Source organism: Vigna angularis, chromosome 8, assembly GCF_016808095.1.
Source record: "Vigna angularis cultivar LongXiaoDou No.4 chromosome 8, ASM1680809v1, whole genome shotgun sequence".
In the NCBI taxonomy this organism is placed as follows: domain Eukaryota; kingdom Viridiplantae; phylum Streptophyta; class Magnoliopsida; order Fabales; family Fabaceae; genus Vigna; species Vigna angularis.
In genome coordinates, this window is record NC_068977.1 from 3,554,949 (window position 1) to 3,574,698 (window position 19,750).

At 32.5% G+C, this 19,750-nt stretch overlaps 2 protein-coding genes across 5 annotated transcripts; one reads left to right on the forward strand and one right to left on the reverse strand.

The window, feature by feature from the left end:
* The first annotated feature begins 572 nt into the window (after positions 1 to 572).
* On the forward strand, positions 573 to 5,960 carry LOC108346068 (DNA-directed RNA polymerase I subunit rpa49). Of its 2 annotated transcripts, XM_052866796.1 has the most exons (7): positions 573 to 854; positions 1,331 to 1,403; positions 1,891 to 2,294; positions 3,337 to 3,742; positions 3,830 to 3,970; positions 4,320 to 4,634; positions 5,363 to 5,960. In XM_052866796.1, the coding sequence occupies exons 4-7, from the start codon at positions 3,341 to 3,343 to the stop codon at positions 5,780 to 5,782; spliced, it is 1,278 nt and encodes a 425-aa protein (XP_052722756.1). In that variant the 5' UTR covers positions 573 to 854; positions 1,331 to 1,403; positions 1,891 to 2,294; positions 3,337 to 3,340; the 3' UTR covers positions 5,783 to 5,960. The 2 variants fall into 2 exon arrangements, with proteins under 2 accessions (XP_052722756.1, XP_017440504.1); XM_017585015.2 differs by lacking the exon at positions 1,891 to 2,294.
* Positions 5,961 to 13,644: 7,684 nt separating this feature from the next.
* On the reverse strand, positions 13,645 to 18,998 carry LOC108344913 (protease Do-like 8, chloroplastic). 3 transcript variants are annotated; one of them, XM_017583450.2, is made up of 13 exons: positions 18,659 to 18,989; positions 18,002 to 18,141; positions 17,042 to 17,124; positions 16,841 to 16,939; positions 16,597 to 16,663; positions 16,067 to 16,136; positions 15,910 to 15,976; positions 15,320 to 15,537; positions 15,083 to 15,150; positions 14,768 to 14,847; positions 14,360 to 14,446; positions 14,031 to 14,138; positions 13,645 to 13,883 (listed from the first exon to the last, which is right to left on the reverse strand). In XM_017583450.2, exons 1-13 carry the CDS (start codon positions 18,820 to 18,822, stop codon positions 13,755 to 13,757), a joined length of 1,380 nt encoding a protein of 459 aa, XP_017438939.1. In that variant the 5' UTR covers positions 18,823 to 18,989; the 3' UTR covers positions 13,645 to 13,754. The 3 variants fall into 3 exon arrangements, with proteins under 3 accessions (XP_017438939.1, XP_017438940.1, XP_052722757.1); XM_017583451.2 differs by lacking the exon at positions 14,360 to 14,446 and having other exon boundaries at positions 18,659 to 18,991; XM_052866797.1 differs by lacking the exon at positions 13,645 to 13,883 and having other exon boundaries at positions 14,027 to 14,138; positions 14,360 to 14,438; positions 18,659 to 18,998.
* Positions 18,999 to 19,750: the final 752 nt, after the last annotated feature.

Below are 19,750 nucleotides of genomic sequence, written 5' to 3' on the forward strand. Positions count from 1 at the left end.
CTTCTTAGTCTCTCTAGGAATTCCATAGCTTTTCATGTATCTGAACATTTCCAGTTCTTATATTTTGAAGTACTTTAGTATTTCACGTTTTAAAATTTCTTCTACATTCCAAATTACTGTAATCCTTAAATTTTAATTTCCTAGAACCTTATTTGCTATTTTATTATTCTAACTGTTTTCTATTATCATCTATGTTGACATCTTAATTTTTATACCTGCATGAAGTATAATATTGGGATGTCAAAGAGTCGTTAATCTTATAATTCTTTAATTGAGTGGTGATGATTTTTAAAATTGCCATGTATTTTATTTTTACTATTTCACGGAAAACCAATTTCAAAATCATTTTTAACAGACTCCAAAAACTTAAAAAGATCTAATATAAAAGAATTTTGATATGGAGAAATACTTAAAAATTTTCAATTGATTTTGGGATCTGCATATTAATTTAACCCATTCCGAAAGAATTAATTAGAAGGGTCTCCTAATAAATCATTCAAATAATATTTTCCAATAATTAAATAATCACAATTACCATGGTATTTGAATAAGTTTTTTGTACCAGAAAAAACACAAAACAACTATTTGCATTTTCTCTTTCGGAATTGAAATCCCCAGTTTCAATCTTCATCATTTTTTAGAACCAACCATTCGAAATTTCCCAAACCCCAGCTTCGTGCACTAAGGCAGAGTCGTTCCCAAATCGCCTTCCTAAATCCCACTTCCAAATTTGTTCCCAAATTTGTTTGTTCTTCAAATACCTGAGGATTCCGAGTCCCCAAATCGCGTTTTCAAAACGTGACTCCAAAAAGTTGGGGACTTGAACACTATTCAACGTTGTTCGCTGCTGCGAGGTGCCTATCTTTCCCTTTCTCGTAACACACGTCGAATATCTTTTATCGTGTAGGGTTCCAGGCATCCAAGTTTAAAGCTTTCTACATGATGCCGTATTACCTAACGGATCTTGAGATTGTTAATTTTTTTTATAATTTTGTTAACTGTCTGAGATGAATACCAGTAAAAAAAGGAATAAAGAATGGATTTTGTTTGAACTTGAAAGTAAGTGGGTGGGGGTGATTTGGTGTGTCCCAAAGTTGTATTATCTTACCTTACCCTTTTTAAGTTGAACAAATTATATGACAAATTGAGTACATGTAAGGAATTGGGTTGGTGTAAACCAGGTAAACTGTGTTTCACAAGTTAATTTTGGAGATGTCTTGTTCAATGCTGTAAGTGGTCAATTTTCTTGATAATGCAGATATTTTTTTGCTAAATTTAATTCTATCCTCCCGCAAACATATATACTTAAGTTTTCAGTGTACTTGAGCAGGCCATTTAGCTTTGGTGGCAATTTGACTCAAACGGGCAACGCAAGGAAATCTCCACTAATTGACCATTACCAGGTAATGAAACATGCCAACCATAAACTATTTACATTTCTGAATCTCATTTTTTGTTGGGTTTATCATATAAGATTACTTGTTGAATGACTTGATTGTTGATGTTTGTTCTCTGCATGATTAGAACTCTTACTTGGAATGAGAATGCATTGAAAGACGTGAGAATTTTATTTAATACTCTAGTCATGATCATATGTGCGAAATCTTCATAAATGTATTTTTCATTCCATAGTATTCCAATTTAAAAACTACTGAATAACCTGTTATATCCTCTCGTTCTATTACTAAATCAACATTTTAAAATCCTTAAATTTAGCCTCTAAGCATTCGAACTCTGATTCAGTTCTAGTCTCATTCACTGTAATTAATACTGATTCAGTCCAAAATTCCAGTAATATGCACCGAATCCTCTACTGGTATGTTACTTATTTGGTAACACTAATAAATTTTTTAATAATTGAGCTTAAACTAAATGGGTTAAACCTTTTAGGTTAGAAAACAATTCCAACCCATAAAAAACGCCCTGGAGTTGTCACCCTCACCTTCCATGAAGAGACTCGTAGAGAGGCCAGCGTTATGGCTGCCACAGCGTTATGGCTGTCACTGCTAGGTACACCGATGCTGTGAGAGTTGCCACTGATAGAGGCGCCAAGCAGCCGTGAGGTCTGTCCGCTTATTATCCCTTACACTGGGAGGGATTGCATCGGGAGGCTGCTAGAGAAGCACAATCGCGAGCTGTGTCTGCTTCTTCCTCGCTGTTGGGAGGAACTGCATCGCAAGAAGCATTCCACACGAGTTGCAATTTAGAATGGCGATCCAACACGATCTTTGTAGATAGTGAGTTTTAAGTGAAGTGAGATTGGAGTGGGAGAAGAAGAACATCCCTTGGCACAGGTAATTTGTTAAAGGAAAATAAGAACATCCATAGCCTATAGACAATGCCTCCAAATGCAATTTGTTCTGAAGTTTCACGTATCAGTTCATCAGTCTGCAGCTTTAACTAACCCATTTAGCTTCTGATTTGGTGCCAACACATAAGGCTTCATCACAAAAATGCTACCCTGCACAGAAGAAAGAATATGTTTTTACATATACAACAAAATATTCACAGAAAGGTAGAGATATGTGTGGGTACTGGGTGGTCTGCTGGTTTTGTCACGAGCATTGTTAAACCAATAAGGTTCACTGTGGATTGTGATGATGTATAAAGTCTTTTTTATTTTTATTTTTGGAATTGTGAATAGCATTTTTGTGTAACGCTGTTGTAAATTCTTACTGTCTTGCTATTTATCTTTGTGCCATGAAAATGTTATTAATGATTATGAGCAGGCTCCAATCACAATCTATATTTTTACTGGATGGATCTGTAACATGGCTATTAAAGTGAGATTCAAATGGTGAATCGTTTTTTATATATTTTGAATTGAGAGTTGAATCTTGTTTTGAATAGGAAGATATATGACTTGTCTAATTTAAATGATAAAATAAACAAAATTTTTAAACAATCATTTGAATAGGAAGATGTATAACTTAATTTATTGTTTTGACTACAACATTATTGTACAAGGTGATGTTGAATTTTCATTTGTTTTAGGTTGCTATTAAAGTTGAAATATTTAATCTTTGTTTTCTTGCTGGAAGTTTGATATTCTGCTGGGTGGCTTCAGTGGTATGGGGATTCCTTTGTTTCACTTTCTCGTAATATTCTCCTTTTCCTTAAATGAATTGTATTGTATGGTAAGTTATAGTCATTGATTATAAATTCTAACATGTTGACATACATTACAATATTTGTGTATTTTATTTAAGTTTTGCATACTAAAAGATCCTTTTTGATTTCAAAATCTGTGATGTGCCTACGATTTGTGTGTCTGAAGAACCGTCGACATCTCTATCTGTTCTTTGTGTGAAATCTGATAATTTTTAATCGATACAGTGTAATGGATTCGGACACTGATGCACCAAAATCCAAAACTCCCAAAAAGGAGAAGAACAAGAAGAAAAAAGATGTTCCCCCTCAACCTGATCGAATTGAGGTTGTGGTGGAGGTTGTCCATGAGCATCCCAAAAAAACAGCTCCTGTTGTTGGTTATTTTCCTTCGGGTTATGATCCGGTTAAGAATCATGCCAGTGGTTCCGGTCCCTCTGAATTTCAACTTTACAGGCACAAGAACATGTCCAAGAGGATGCAGTTTGTTGTTCGCCCTCCTGGATCTTCGGTGGAATTTGTTGGAACTAGTTTTTCTGGCGAGGCTGCAGCTGGACACCGGGCCATGTTCGCGCTTGGACTCCTTGATAAGGAAGCTGGGACCCTGAAGATTGTTCCCATTGCTGGTAATAAGGTAAAATGTGAAGGGGAAGAACAATTTCATTTGCCTTGCTATCGAATAAGCCAGTGTGTATTTTGTTAATTGGTGGATCCTGTTCAGATATTCAGATTGGAGCCAAAGGTTAAAGGTGTGGACGCTGGTGACAATGAGCCTGCGAACTCAACATTGGAAGAGATGACTCCACAGCAGAAGATTGCGGAGACTACTGCTATATGGGGAACAAAGAAGGATATAGAGAAGGTATTTTTTTTTACTCATTTAACCCTTTTTGCTAGCTATGCTAATATCAAGTAGTAAATCTATATTCACAATGAAAAGTTGATATTAACGTGTGGATGTTTACTGATTTGCAGTGGCTAGATACTGTTAGTTTGAGTGTCAATAGATGTAAAAGGGGACTATGTGAAGAATGCATTTAAGTGTCTTCCATTTGTTTATTCTTATTGGTCCATGGACAAATTAGTCTTTGGTTGTCAGCTTTGGGATATAATATGTGAAGAATGTCATATATTATTTTTCACTCAACTATATTTAGCTGACTTTATTGCAATTATTTTTAACTAATCTTGGCATCTGTATCATTTTGCAGGCTAAAAAGAAGTTAGCTCTCAAACAAGATGAAGATCCTAATTCTCAAAGGAATCTGAATGTGAAAATGAAAAATGTTTCTGTAAAGAAAAGCGCTCTTCAAAGTACAGAATCTCATGTTTCTCGCAACATACCACCATATGATACTTCTGCAACTACACCTCAGGAGGCATATGTATTGGACAAAATCATCCTTACAGGAGAATGGAATTATCTTGAAGACATTTATAAAAAATTGCATCAGGAAGAAAAGGCGGATTTCAGTTCTTATCCAACATTTGTTCGCAACAGGGTAGAGGGATTAAGGAAAATTGAGGTATTGATACAAATATAACCCTTTTTCTTAACTTGAACAAATTAGATGGATGAACATACTGTATTCAACCTTGACTGTTGTGCTTACAAAAAAAAAGACAAGGCACTGGCTTAAAACTCTAAACATAAAGCTGGTTACACAAAAAAGAAATATTAATAAAATTGAATTATATTTCAACCGCATTAAAATAGTAACTTCAGAGTTTTTTGGGTTATAGAAAGAAAATGTCCAGTCTTACTAGTTATACTCTACAATTGGCTACATTGTAGAACGATGAGAAATGCTTAGACTTGTGTTATATCAATAATTGTAGAATTTATTTTTCATAAACGTTCTGGAAGTATTTGTCGGGGGATTTGTAAACAGTTAGTTAATATGATTACCCCAATGTTCTTGTGGTAGAAGGGGGCCTGAATGTGTTTATACTAAGGCTTGTTTGGATTAACTTGTCAACACTTATAGAAGAAGAAATAGGGAGGTAAAAGGAATTGAACTTCCACATATCAAAGTCAAGTTATGCACTTCGATTTTTTTGAGAAGACAAGAGTCTAAATGGTTTAGGTATGAGAGAAGTTTCATTTATTTTTACCTGTTTATTTTCTTTTACAAATGTTGATGAGATGTCTGTTATTTCAGTACAAAATTCTCTTTTGATCCAAATACTCTTCAAGGTTTGATTTTTGTCTTTTCCAACTAAAATATTTGTGATCTATTGTTTATATTTACAGGATGAGTCAGAAAAGAGGAAGCTTTCCTGCATATTCTCATACATCAATCATCTGATAAAGTTCAAAGATCAGCATTCCTTTGATGTTTTCACTGCAAAGGGCCATAAAATCCCCAACATCCTGCGACATAAATTTTCAAATATGTTTGCTGTTTCTGAATTAAGAAGGCTACCCCCTGAAAAAATTTCTCTTCTCATAAGTTACGTGCTGGTGCTTACGCTTTTCGCTGATAACTTCAAAACTTACTGCACAGATATTGCAAAGGATCTGAGCATGAATGTTTTGGCCGTGAGACAAGTCTATGAGCAATTGGGTTGCAAACTTATCCGTCAGAAAAGCTCTCTTAACGGTTTGTGTGTTACTCTTTCTGTCCCTCTTACATTTCCTCCTGAGTTAAAGCAAAAAAAGAGGAAGAGGTAGATGCATCACTTGAGTCCCTTTTTAGGTCATTGACTGTTACAAATCCTGTGATGTTAAAACATTGTTATCCAACACCTCTTCTGATAGGATATTTGTTATTATTTCTATCTGCATACATCTGAACCGTGTTTGCCGTTTTAGTAGTTTAAGAAGCAATTTTGAAATTAGCATACTCTAATTATGTTGATAAAAATAGAATTTATTTGTGTACTGCTGTTGAACAAACTGTTTGGTTAAAAGGATTGTAAATCCAAACCTCAATTTATGAGAACAAAAAAAGGCCATAAGGTCTTTTGACAGCAAACAATGAAGTCTCAAAAGACCTTATAGCCTCAACAATTAGATGTAACCATTGAACAAACTAAACCGTGATCTTGTGCGAGCTCTTTGATCCGTGGCATGGGAGAAAACACCATTGTACTGAGAGAACATCGACACTATACTCTCCCATTAACTGGCCACTGCCATTTCCTTGATCTCACAAACCCCTTTACTGTGTTCACAACGAATTTTATAGCATGATGAACTTGAAATTTTAGTTCTATGTCGCTTGGAATGACTTTAATTTGCGTTTTGAAACCTAGTGAACCCTATAAAGAATGATCATAAGCCTAATGTTGCACTTATCTCTCTCCAGGAAAGGGATTTTTTTGGTTTCCTCCATCTGATACTATTCTTAGTATACCCTATGAGTATATTTGGTACACAAAACTAAAACTATCTTCTGAAACTCCTTTACATATTTAAGAAAATATTATCCAGAAAGTATTACTTATATTTGTACCTGGATAAAAATTTTCATAATCTTACATACGTTCAAATATATTGAATTTGAGATTTTATTTCTAATCGTTTTATTTATCAAATGTTTTGTTTGAAAAAGATTATTCAAATTTTTTAAATTTTATTTTTCTTATTTGAATAAAGTAATTCAATTACTATCAAATTAAAAAAATATTTAAACGTTAAATAATTATTAAAAATTTAAAAATATCAATAATGATAATCTTATTTAATTGATCTTGATTAATTTCTTTTTGTTAAAGTTTTTCATAAATTTTCATTTTATATTTACAAATTCTTTTTTTCAATATGTGATTATTTTTAGATACTGTGAAATGTTAAATTAGATCATAAATAAGATAACACCGAATCAGATTTATCTAAGGTCAAACTAAGTTAATATAGGTTGGGGTCAAGTTTAGTCAATTTAAGTTGGGTCAAATTGAGCTAGTCTGAACCTAACTCAAGCTAGGTATGTGTAGGTCTTGTCTAAGTTAAATTAGACTTAACTTGAACCAAATAGGCATGAGTCTTGGCCAGAGTCAGACTGGACTTAACTTTAGCCAAATAAACATAGGTTTTGGTTGATTAATGTTAGCTTGATTCTAAGCAAGTTGGTTCGGACGTAACACGTGTTCGAGATTCAAGTTGAGCTAAGTTGGAACAATAAACATTTAGTCGAGTAACACGTGCTCGAGATTCAAGTTGAGCTAAGTTGGAACAATAAACATTTAGTCGAGTTAGGTGAGTTCAAGTTATTTCAGTTAGGCCAACTCACGTTTAGCCAAATAGAACTAGACTTGGGTTGGTTCTAGCTCGGTCAAGCCTAGGTCAAATCTATTCTATTTGGGTTTAGGTTGAGGGGTGTTGCTCCCTCCACCACCACACCTTTCTCCCTCTACCTCCCCTTTATTATTTTTCCCCTCAGTAAAATTTTATTTTTATGGATTTTATTTTTTAATTTTACCCATTCACAACCTATTTCACTAATAACCTATTCTAGTCCCGTACATGAGTAAAATACTTTTCTTTCATTTTAACATTATACTTCTTTCTCTCTTTCTTTCGTCGTTGTGAGATACTACAAGTTGCAAAGGTTGGTGGTGGTGGAAAGAATTATCAAGCAGTCTCCCTCTCGTGGTGCATTCGCTCTCGTGGTGCAGTGCTTGTCGTGCTTCCTCCAAGTGCGTATTCGAATAAACCTTGAAAAAAACCCTAAAATAAAAAACGTAACCTTTAAACGGAGGTGACATCCTTCAACGGATGTCAACATTCGTTTAAGGTAAAACGGATGTCGACATCCGTTTTCCTTAAACGGATGTTGACATCCGTTGAAGGATGTCACCTCCGTTGATGTATACTTCCTCACGTTGGTCGACGCTCTGGACGCTCCTCCACACCACGGTGGCGACACTCCTTCACACTACAACGGAAATGGAAGCTTTCAAACCAAAAAAAAAACTCGGAAGAAAAAGGAATGTAAGCGCAGGAGGTGGGGAGGTGAAACGGAAATGGGAAAAGGGGAAGAGAGTTTCGTGGGTGGGTGGTGGGAAAGTAAAATTAGGGTTTCAAATTATTTAAAATAGGGTAAAAGTAAAAATCCTTTTAACTTAAGAATATAATTGTATTTAAAATAATGTGGGGAGGTGAAAGAAGTATAGGGTGGTGTGGAGGGAACAACATCCTAGGTTGAGCCAGAATCAACCTAAGCCTTTGTACTTAAATAAAGCCAAATTAGCTTAAGTTTGGGTCAAACTAAATCAAGATGAGTTTACATTTTTTTGAATTAGGACCAACCCATATTCACCTAAATTTAGTTTACCTAAGTAGATCATAGTTTAATGAAGATCAAATTAAACTTTGATTAAGACTAGATCAAACTAAATCCAAATTAATTTGAATTACTTTCAAACCCAATTATATATATATATATATATATATATATATATATATTATGAAAAAAAATAAAGTAATTGATGAGATAAAAGTTTAAATAGTTTTTTTTTTAAAAAAAAAGTAATAGATAAATATTTAAATCTTTTAAAGATTACTTTAATGACCGATTTTTAATTAAAAAACTAATATAACAATAGATGTTATATAATTTACTTTTAATCAATGAAAGAAATAGTGCAATACACTTTCATGAAATGGCTTTTGGATAAGAAATTAAAAAGGCCTTATGCAAAGTCATTTTCAGTAATTAAACAGTGAAATGCAACTTAATCATGTGGTCCACTAATATGCTATGATCATGGGATAAGTCAAAGAGAAACATATTTATTTTCATTTTTGCTATTTATTTTGGAATAATGAAATCAGATATTATAATAAGATGTTGTTTCCTGCACATGTAGGGCAGACCCACCACCCTTGCCTTCATGTTTATGACACCCTGTGTTGTCTCGGATGCCAATATTTATCCTTTCTTTTCCCCTATTTATTTTAATTTCTGATTTTACCAATTTTATTTAAATGATTAATTTTGTAAAATTCTGAAACCTATTAATCTTAATATCTGAGAAAAATATAACAAAAAATGCTGAAAATAATGAAATCTTATAATGTTAACATAATAAAAGAAACCTGAGTTCTTTCAAGTTAAAAATCGAAAAATAAAATAACCCTTACAAATTTTATTGACATTTATCAAGTGAGATGTGATATAACTATATCTAACTTCAGTATAATAAAGGGGATGAGTAGCATCACAATCTCGGCTAACTAAGATAAAATTTAAACGTTAGTTGACGAAGAATTATATTTTATTAGGAGTAAAAATATGTTGTTAAATCTAAAAAAAAACTAGATAAAAAGAAAACTTGAATGTATAATAATCACAAAAGGATTTGAAAGGAGGAAATATATATATATATATATATATATATATATATATATATATATATATATATATATAATCTAGTAAACTATAAGATTTTTGCAAAGACATATGAAAAATGAAAATTCTCCATAACTTGTATATATTAGATTAAGTGATTTTGTGATCATGTTTTCTTTTACTTAGTTTTTATTTTGTTTTTATCTTTTCGATATTGAACAATTATTAAAGTATTTTATTTTCTCGGCATGCTTAAATACATGTAAAAAGTATTTAATCGATTAAGTAAGTGTTCATTCTAAAAATATATTAGATATTTAATGCATATTTTATGAATTATATATTTTTTTATTAGGAAAGATATAAGTCAGTATGATCCGTTTTTGTTCAAATTGTACTTGACCTATTTTTTGTAATGGGCTTACCCACCACAAAGAATGGGCCAAAAGTTGCAACTCGCTCTACCATGGGTGTTGCTCCCTCCACCACCACCTCTTGTTCCCTCCATCTCCTCAACCTTCTACAAAAAAAAAATTTAATTACAAAAGTAGCAAAAGTAGCATTTTTTTACTTTTAACCCTATTTATTTATTTTATTTTGAAATCCTAAATTTCTATCTATTTTTACTCACCCATTTTCACTCACAACTCCACCCACAACTCTCCCAAGTTTCACTTTTTCTCTTTCCGGATTCCCACCCCCTCCAACTCTCACCGAATCCGTTTCTTCTCATCTCCCAACTCTTACTTCTCTTCTCCATATCCATTTAGTTCTTCTTCATATTCTTGTCTCCATATCCGTTTGGTTTCGTGGTGCGACGATGCATGGTGTTTGCGGTGGTCATTCGGCGGTGCAGCGGTTTCAAACGATAATGAATATTTTATGACTCACAATAATGATCAAATTCCTCTCTTAAAGTTTTAAAATTTCAATATTTTAATTTTTTATTTAAATGATTATATAAAATGTTTCAACCTTTTATAGAATTAACTATCCTCCATAATATTTTTTCTGACACATTGCGATATATATTTCTTCCTCATGTATCAACATTTTTTTATGTGAGATTGCTTAACTCTTCGTACGTTGGTGTGGGTAAGATAGACAATCAGAAAGTTCAAAAGATACAACAATGGAAAGAAACATAAAAAACAGAGAGACAGAAGAAAATGAAGCATAGAAACATGGGTCCACCATTAAAATGGTTGTGTTGTTTGGGCGATGAGATCGAAGAGAGAAAGAAACAACATAACTGTCAATAACAAATGCTTGTTGGTTAAGCATAAACCAGACCATCGCATTCATATAGGGGATTGAAGTGGGTAGAAGTTAAAAAATATTAACCCTAAAAATAAAATTATACTAAAGGGTAAAACAGGAATAAGAAGGTGGAAGAGGGATAAAACAGGAATGGAGAGGTAGAGGGAACAAAAGGTGGTAGTGGAGGGAGCAACACCCATCTACCATAAGACATGCCTATGAATTGGCGGATTGACCCATCACTATTTTTTAAAAAAAATTAATTATATTTTTAAAATTTGTTTGTGTATATACTTATAAATAAATATTTAAAGCATATTGAATCATATAAATATTTTCTAAGCTTTTAATTGACTAATTAGTATTTTTAATTAAATAAATTAAAATAATTATTACATTTACATATAAAATTATTCTATTGTAACTAATAATTGAACCTTAGCTTGTAATTGTTAATGATTTAAATTACTATAGTATTGCATATTTACATCTTTGCATAAGTATAATATAAACAATTTAATCTTTTTAATTATTTTAATTTTAACTTTTAGTTTAAAATACAAGAATAAAAAACAAACGAGTTGACAGGTTGACAATTCCAACCCAACCAGTCTTGTTTTGGTGGACTAGTAGGTTGGCCCACAAGACACAACCCATTTTGACACCCTACCTCCTACCTAACTACCTGTATTTAAATATGATGCAGGTTCAATTCTCCTCTAACTATGTTTAGTTATGCTAATCATGCAGTTAACCGTGAAAAATCATGTTCTTAATCCCTTGTTGTCAATACTTGGTTTATTTAAGGTATGTCAAAGTCGAATGTGTGTGGTCGAGAGGTTTTCTGGCTTGCGAAGGAGTCACAACTGTTGCTATTTCATTGTTCGCGTTCTCGAATTCACGCTCTTAGTCTTAAGTTTTTGGTATGAGGTTCTCGGCCTCAGCAACATGCATTACGCATCTCAAGTTCTTGGTCTCGATCTCATGTCGGCTAATGACTTTGTAATTGCAAAAAAATATCTTCTTTGGTGGTTAGGTTGGATTGGGCATATATGAATATTATACCTGTAAATTACTAATAAGAGAATAACTACTTAAAAGGAAGTTGTTGTGCAATAATGATGACCAAAGTTTCTTTTGTGAGAAACATTTTGAAATTTGTTAAAGAAAAGTTTAACATTTATGTTTGTGATTATGTGTTATATAAACAACAAAGTATAAAACATAGTCAAATTTCATTTAGAAGATGAAAACTTTTTGTTTAATAATAGATCATGAAGATGCAAGTATTGCATTTGTGAGATGATGTAAAATTTCTTTTTGTCTCTTTTTACGTCAGATGATCATTGTGTACTTAGACGATACATACATAATCTTAAGTTTGCTTACACCACATCAACGATATATTGGAATATGAGCTAAAGTTGTTTTTGCTTCAACAACTCCTTAGCACATGCTTTGTCAAACTTGAAAAAAGTTTATCCACTTTGAACACCTTTAGTTTTACATGATTTAAAGTAAATGTACTTTATCCATTAGAGATTAGTACATTCAACTATCATAATAATGCTTAAAGAAGGGAAAAACATTTAATGCAAGCATGAAACACAATTAATGCATCTTTGATGTTCAAATTGTTCATATGCAAAGAAAGACATGAGTGGCAAAGGCCAACTCATTCCATATAAGAAATGTAGACTAATTTATATTATCTGTCCTGCAAAACATATGGTCCACAAGCCTACAGGCTTACCCACATAAGGATTGTTTATTTTTTAATTTTGTTATTTTGAATCAACAAGCATAATCCAATACGTCCAAAGAAGAAAAAAAATGTAATTTAAAACATAATCAATAAAACATTCATTTTACATTTTTTGAATCTTGATTTTTCCCGTTGTGACCATTAAGATTTTTTATTAAAATTATGAGTATTATAATGGTTAGGTTCACACATTTATTTGAATGTTTAATTAATAACCCTTATACTTTATACACATAATGATTACAAATCATCTTTCTTACGTTATAAAGTATTTGTATTTCTATGTTAAAAAATAACCTATAGAATATTTTGAACATTTTATGTCGAAATAGATTGAAATAAAAAAAACAATGTTTTACATTAATGCTAAATTTTTGCACACAAGGAATCAATTTTTGACTTAAAAAAATTAAACTATACTCACCTTTTTCAGGTATTGTGAAATTATACAAACCCTTTCAACCTTTTATAAGGAAATGGTGGAATGCTTTAAGTTATAATGTATAAAGAGTGTAAGCGTGATATTTTTTCAATAATTAAAAAAGTTTGGTGGAAGGGAAAATAGAATAATTTCACAAAATCTCATAGATAACAATGTAATTTATTCTAACTAAACTAATCATATAACTCCACCAAAACAAAATAATATTATTTTTAACACTGTTTTTGGATCCAATTATTTACAGATTTATTGTGGATGAAAAAGTGGAGTAGAGAAAGGAGGTATTTTAACGTGTTTAGGGATTTGTATACGTTTGTATTTAAGGATTTCATTGAAAAGAATAAGAAAGAAAGAGGAGAGAGAGGACGCCCTCTCTATTTTTATAATGTGCATTTTAATTTGTATAACGAATTTCACCGGTGAGTAAATTCACATTGTAATATTGCTTTAATAAAAGATGCAAATTTGTTTCCAATTTATTAAATGAATATATATGCTCATCTACTTATTTTCACTTACTCTTTCGTATATTCAAACAATTTCACTCTTCACCCAAGTGGCTTAATTCATCATTACCCCCAACTCAAGGGTTAATTATATGCATAATCAATTTTACATAAAAGATACAAAAATACCAGTGTTATTCAATAACTTTTACCATAAAAAAAATATATTGTGTAAATATAAATCAGTGAAAAATGAGTTGTAGAATGTACAGGATTTTGTTTCAAGAGTGAAGTATTTTGATAATCATGCAATTATTTATACCATACTTCTATTATAAGACCCTGGATTGCACGGATGAATTACTTTCTTTTGGCTGCAAATATAATACATTTGTGGGTGTATAACAACACATCAATACATATAAACCAAAACCATTTCAAGAACTTTGTTCCTCAAGTACCACAGGCAGCTCCAACTTTTCACTGCCCCTCTGAACCATCAACACCACTTTATCTCCTACATTATACTCATCCAATGCTTTCAACAACTCTGCTTTGCTCTTCACCTGCAAAGGATGCACCAAACTTATTATCAAATAAATTAACACAAGTTTATCATATGCATTGCTGAAATCAAACTCTAACTATGATTAGAGAGAATGGCACAAACACTCAAGGAAATTAATAAAAAAAATCTTCAGAAGAGGACTCACAGGCTTATTGTCAACTGCGACAATGATATCTCCAAGGACTATATTTCCAGCAAATCCCCTTGTGGTGGGATTTAAACCAGCTTTGGCAGCAAGACTATTTGCAGGAACCTGAGGAACACAAGTTCAAGAGTGTTAAAGAATGATTTATAAGTAATTTATAAGTGTTAAGAAATAGACTTTAAACTTAACTCATTATCACAAAATTTGTAAAGTGAAGCTTACACTCACTCATTATATATTATAAATTTGTCTTATTTCGGGTAGACGTGGAATCTCTAACAATAAGTAAAGTTTAATTACAGTGTAACAAGAGAATCTTGTGGATTTACCAGAAGAACAAGAGCTCCATTTCGAACATTAAGTTGGTTTGCAATTAAGTCCGGTGCAATATCCACATTTATACCAGCTCTAACAACCTTGAATGACAAATTATGAAACCAAATGTAAATGTAGCCATAAATATATAGGTCTTAAAAATTATGCAGCTAGATTGTCAAAACAGATATTATATATAAATATTATATACAACAGTTGTTTTCCTGTGTTTTCTTCCCAAACAAAACAACAAAGCATTTTCTCTCTGATTAAAATCTAGAAAAAATAATGTGCTTTTTGCATTAAATCATAAAAGGACAATCTACCAACCATGAAACCTTGTCATATTAATAAGGATATCACAGCAAATATAAAGACTAGCTAGATTCTTTTTGCATATTTTGGTTCCATGAAACACTTACTTTTCCAAACTGAATGAGTTGAGGAACAATTCGCAATACAGTTGAAGATGGGATCGCAAATCCTACACCAGCTGATGTTCCTGCAATAGCAAGAAAAGAAACAAAAGCATGAACCCTGCAAAACTAGAACAGCAACTAGAACTTGCAGCTTAAACAGTCATTTCTCCATGCAAAGTAAAGTGAATGGATCAACAATGTAATGAAGGAAAGAGTGGTAACAAGTGAACCCGAAAGATTTTCTCAGCTATAATTTTCATATATACATCAATGTTCAGTAGTACAATTCCTTCTTATTGTAATGGTAAAATAACTTGCCTGTCTGAGTAAATATTGCAGTATTAATCCCAATTAAGCTTCCTTTCGAATTGAGAAGGGGGCCTCCGCTGTAAACATCATAGGAAAAGTAAGAAATGCAGCCTTCGATATAACAACCAGTTAACACTCAATACCATCATGGAAAAGAAAAAGAAAACATTTTGACCAAGTAAACAACACCAAACTCAAGAAAGGGAACTATTTCTAGTTCATATATGGAAAGGAGCCTAGTGTAACCTGTTCCCAGGATTTTTTGCAGCATCAGTTTGAACACCACCACCAATTGTTACCCCAGTTTGACTAAAGATATCTCGGTTAAGTCCACTAATAACCCCAACTGTGAGGGTGTGATCAAAACCAAATGGATTTCCAATTGCCAAACATTGCTGCCCAACTTTTAGAGAAGATGATTGCCCCACCTTGATAGGCCTTAAAATATCTTTAGGGGCATCTACCTGTATTTGTGGATTTGTAATACTTGTCATGTGTATGTTACATGCATGCTCAAATTTTATTAACTATCCAAACGAGTTTAATTAACAAGAAAGCAACTTTTAGCCACCATAATTTTAATGCACAAGTAACATGGATGAACTAAAGAAGAAGACAAACCTTTACAATTTGAATGATGAATTAATTATTTGATGGAATAGAATAGAATATTATAAAAGTAAAACAGAAACTAACACACAAAAGACCTCATATTACTAGGAACCTCAGTAACAACAATAGAATATCCAACTTGGAAGAAAAAATGTTATAGAGTGCAACAGAGATGTTATGATTTACAGAAGAAATAAATTCAGAAAGTAAAAAAGAAATCATGCCTTCAAGACAGCGAGATCCTTTAAACGGTCAGCTCCAATGAGTACACCTTCAAAATTCTTTTGTAACCTTTATATAGTAGAAATCAGAATTACATGTTAGTTTCAAACAGAATTTGGACATTATATGCAAAGAAAAAACAGTCTACATGAGCCTCACCATGCTAGAATATTAACTCGGGCAACCACCTCACCAGCCTTTGGGTTTTTTGAAAGGGCATTGCCAACTACTGAATAATACAAGAATGTAACAATCACAAGAACACCTGGTCTTGCAAGCCTACCGTATACACTGAGATTGGGAAAACATGCATACAAATTAACAAGCGCACAGTACAGAGCATTCTATCATAGCACAGCAAATACATTAGGCAAGTAGGCAAGCAGAAAAATGGAGCTGAAGAATTCAAAGAAAGGAGCAAAGAGGAGATAAATCAAAAGATGTTTAAAAGCACGATACAAAATTCAACAAATACTTGTCACATCAAATACACATGCCAAAACAAGAAGTCCAGCTGAATCTGATCAAATACAGGAGAAAGGCCTGATCCACATACGAGAAACCTAAGCCCGTTCACATGGAGAGCTCAACAAAATCTTACTGAAGAGATCAAAAGCTAAATGTGTGTGTGTTGTTTTAAAGATTGAAGCAAAACAAAACATAGAAACTGGTCCCTGCCTGATTCTCACCATGATAATTTGTCACAATGTGGCCCTCCTCATCCCACACTACTCCAGAACCATTTCCTTCAGGAATCTGGTAATATAGATACAAAAAACAAACTAAACTGTTTGATATTCTATTGTAGGACAATAAAAAAACCTATCATGCTTAATAGACAGACGCAATATAATAATTAAAAAATAAATAGAGTCCTTGATAAGACCTTAAAATGATTTAACATAAGATAGTATAGATTAAATACTGAGGTACCTCAACCACACCAGTTATATTAAGCTGAGGACGTAGTGTCACATCAAAAATGTTAACAACAGAATATGTGTTTCTTTCAAATAGCTGGACAATTCGATCCTGAAAACCACAATGAATTGGAATTAACTATTGCTACAACAGTATAGAAAATGTGCCATGCAGCCACCACAGACAAAAGAGGGGCTATAGTTGAAAGCTGACCTCTATGGGAAAGAGTGGCCCAGAAGAAAACACAGGAGGGGTTACTTCTTCAAGTGTTACTGATGGATCTCCCAATGCTAGGGCTGTACATTTACAAGTTATGACATGAAGATAAACTTTGCTGGTAAATACTAAAAAGAGACTTGCATAAAAGAATGCAAAAATATGCTTATAATGAAAGAAAACACAAAATTAAATAGAATTGGATTACTGCACTTCACCAGTTATGTATTTACAATTGATGACATATTACAACTATGAACTCCTGACACCATCGGGTTCCTAGAATAACTGCTGACACATTTCACACAGTCCAGCGTACAATCATGATCTAATGGCTATTTTTTTTTCTTCTAATATCATATGAATTTTACAAAGTTAAAAAAATAAAATTAAAGGTTAAGATTCAAATTTCTTTCTCTCCGACTACAGAAAATTTTCCTCCCACCATTGCCAACTCACAGCTCCATGTCCATGTTATAAACTACTAGTCAAATACACCAAACCAAAGCTGATCCATCTCACTAGCATTTACAAAAATATAAATATAAATATAAATATTTTAGCAGATTAACAATACCCTGTTAATAGTTTAATTGTCATGCACTATGGGCGCAAAGATTTTTACATGGTCCAATAATTATATTGGGTAATATTATATCTTCCTACAAATCCTCATAACACTTTATAAAGAAAGTATTAAATGTAAAAGAAAATGCGTTTGATGATAGAAAATATTCTATTATTTCATTATCTAGTAAGTAGGAGAATTACTAGCAAGAGAGTATAGGAAGTATTGGATTGGAACTATTCTTAGAAATCGCTTTAGATATGTTTTCCAAAGTAATTATTACGAAAGTCTAACAATTTTACCATCCCGTACATACATAGCAATAGTTATGAACTTACGAACATATAACCAATCAAACAAGTTGAACACAAAAGCAGAACCGTGCGGACCTGACATGTACCTTGAAGAACATAAACAGGAAAACATAGTTAAACTCGCCACTAACACACGTCGTGTTGGAGATAGAACAAGATTCTTCACCATTTCATCAAAATCCAAAGTTTTATCTTGAACTCGAATAGTGCTGCCGCTACATGGTATTCAATCAAACATGCACACGTCAATCAAAGTCTCAATCCCACATAAAACAAACAACACCAACAACGAAAACGCACTCTTGGATGCACAAAGACTCAAACTTTGCAAACGCAACCACAAAAGACACACCAAATTGCAGTTTGTCATGAAAAACTTTTCACAGTTAATTACGAAAGAGAAAAAGAACTATGCAGTCCTAATGTAAGCTTATATTGTCATTCAATCACAAATTGTCATGTATGATAAATTTGATGACTTTTGCTGTCATGTCAGTGTTTAATAACACTTTTTTTGTTTTATTTTCCGCTGTTTCTTATACAAACTTCTGAAAACAGTAAAACAGAAAATGCTTTTCCAAACCAAACAGCCCCTAGTTTGAGAATGAAAATGCACTCACAGAGACTCAAACTTTTGAAACGCAACCACAAAAGGCCCACACCCAGTGCAATTTTTTACTGAAATCTCAATTTGCAAAACCAATGAGGATAGACAGCGTAATGGGGGCAAACCTGGTGGGTGTAACGGCGTCGTTTGGGAAGTGTTGAGAGTGAGAGCAGACAGAGGACATTCCATCAAAGCAAATCTCACGGCGGCCGAGGACACAACTTCTTCTTTTTCTTGTGCGGGTTGGAACACCCACTGACCACAAATTGCAGGCTGATAGAACTTGCATTTCTGATTTGGGGTGAAAATTGGAGTGAAAAAAACGCAAACTTGGAAGCTGGATTTTGGGGAGGGGAAGGAAGAGGGATAAGGGGTTAAGGGTGGTTCTATGATTATGGAATTTGAGCTATTAATGGCATGTTTTCGGACAGAACAGAATCTATGGTTGAAGATTTAAAAGAAAGAAAAAATTCTATACTTGTGTTGTATTTGTGATTTTCTCCATTGAAGTTTTATCTCAAAATATATACAAATACTTATTTTGTATACTATAGAAGTGAAATTTTAATTTTGACGGAAAAAAAGTATAAAAATTATTCACAAAATTTATACTAAAAAGTCATCCTTAATTTTGATTGAAAAACAATATAAGCATGGATTTTTTGGATTGAAAAACAGCACTTGAAAAAGTGAATTATCAAATTAAAATTCTAATTTGAATATAACAATGAAATTTTAAAAAATAATGAATGAGTGGAATTGAATTAAATTAAAACAATTTAGAGATTAATTTTACACATTCTCATTATTCAAGGATTACAGATTTTACGTTGCTAATTAATTAAAAAAATACTTGTATTGAATTTTAAATCAATTATTATAAATCTTAACAATTTTACAAACTAGTGTACAACTGGATCATTTATTAAAACCTTTTAATGCTTCTAAATTAAATTTTTAAAATTATTGTTTAATTGAGAAAACCTTTTTTTATTGTTGTTTAAAAGGTGCTTTAAGGTGGAAAGAGCATTTAAACGTTTAGGTATGAACGGATAACACTATTCGTGCGAAATTGCGAGTGATGATTTAATTACCTTGTGTTGTTCGTTTGAAAGGATAAGGAGGGATCAACGACGATGGATTTGCAGGATTCAGTCCATTTTCGTCACCCGCAACATGGAAGAGATTTGCGCGGATAGTAAGGGAAAAGTCATGTG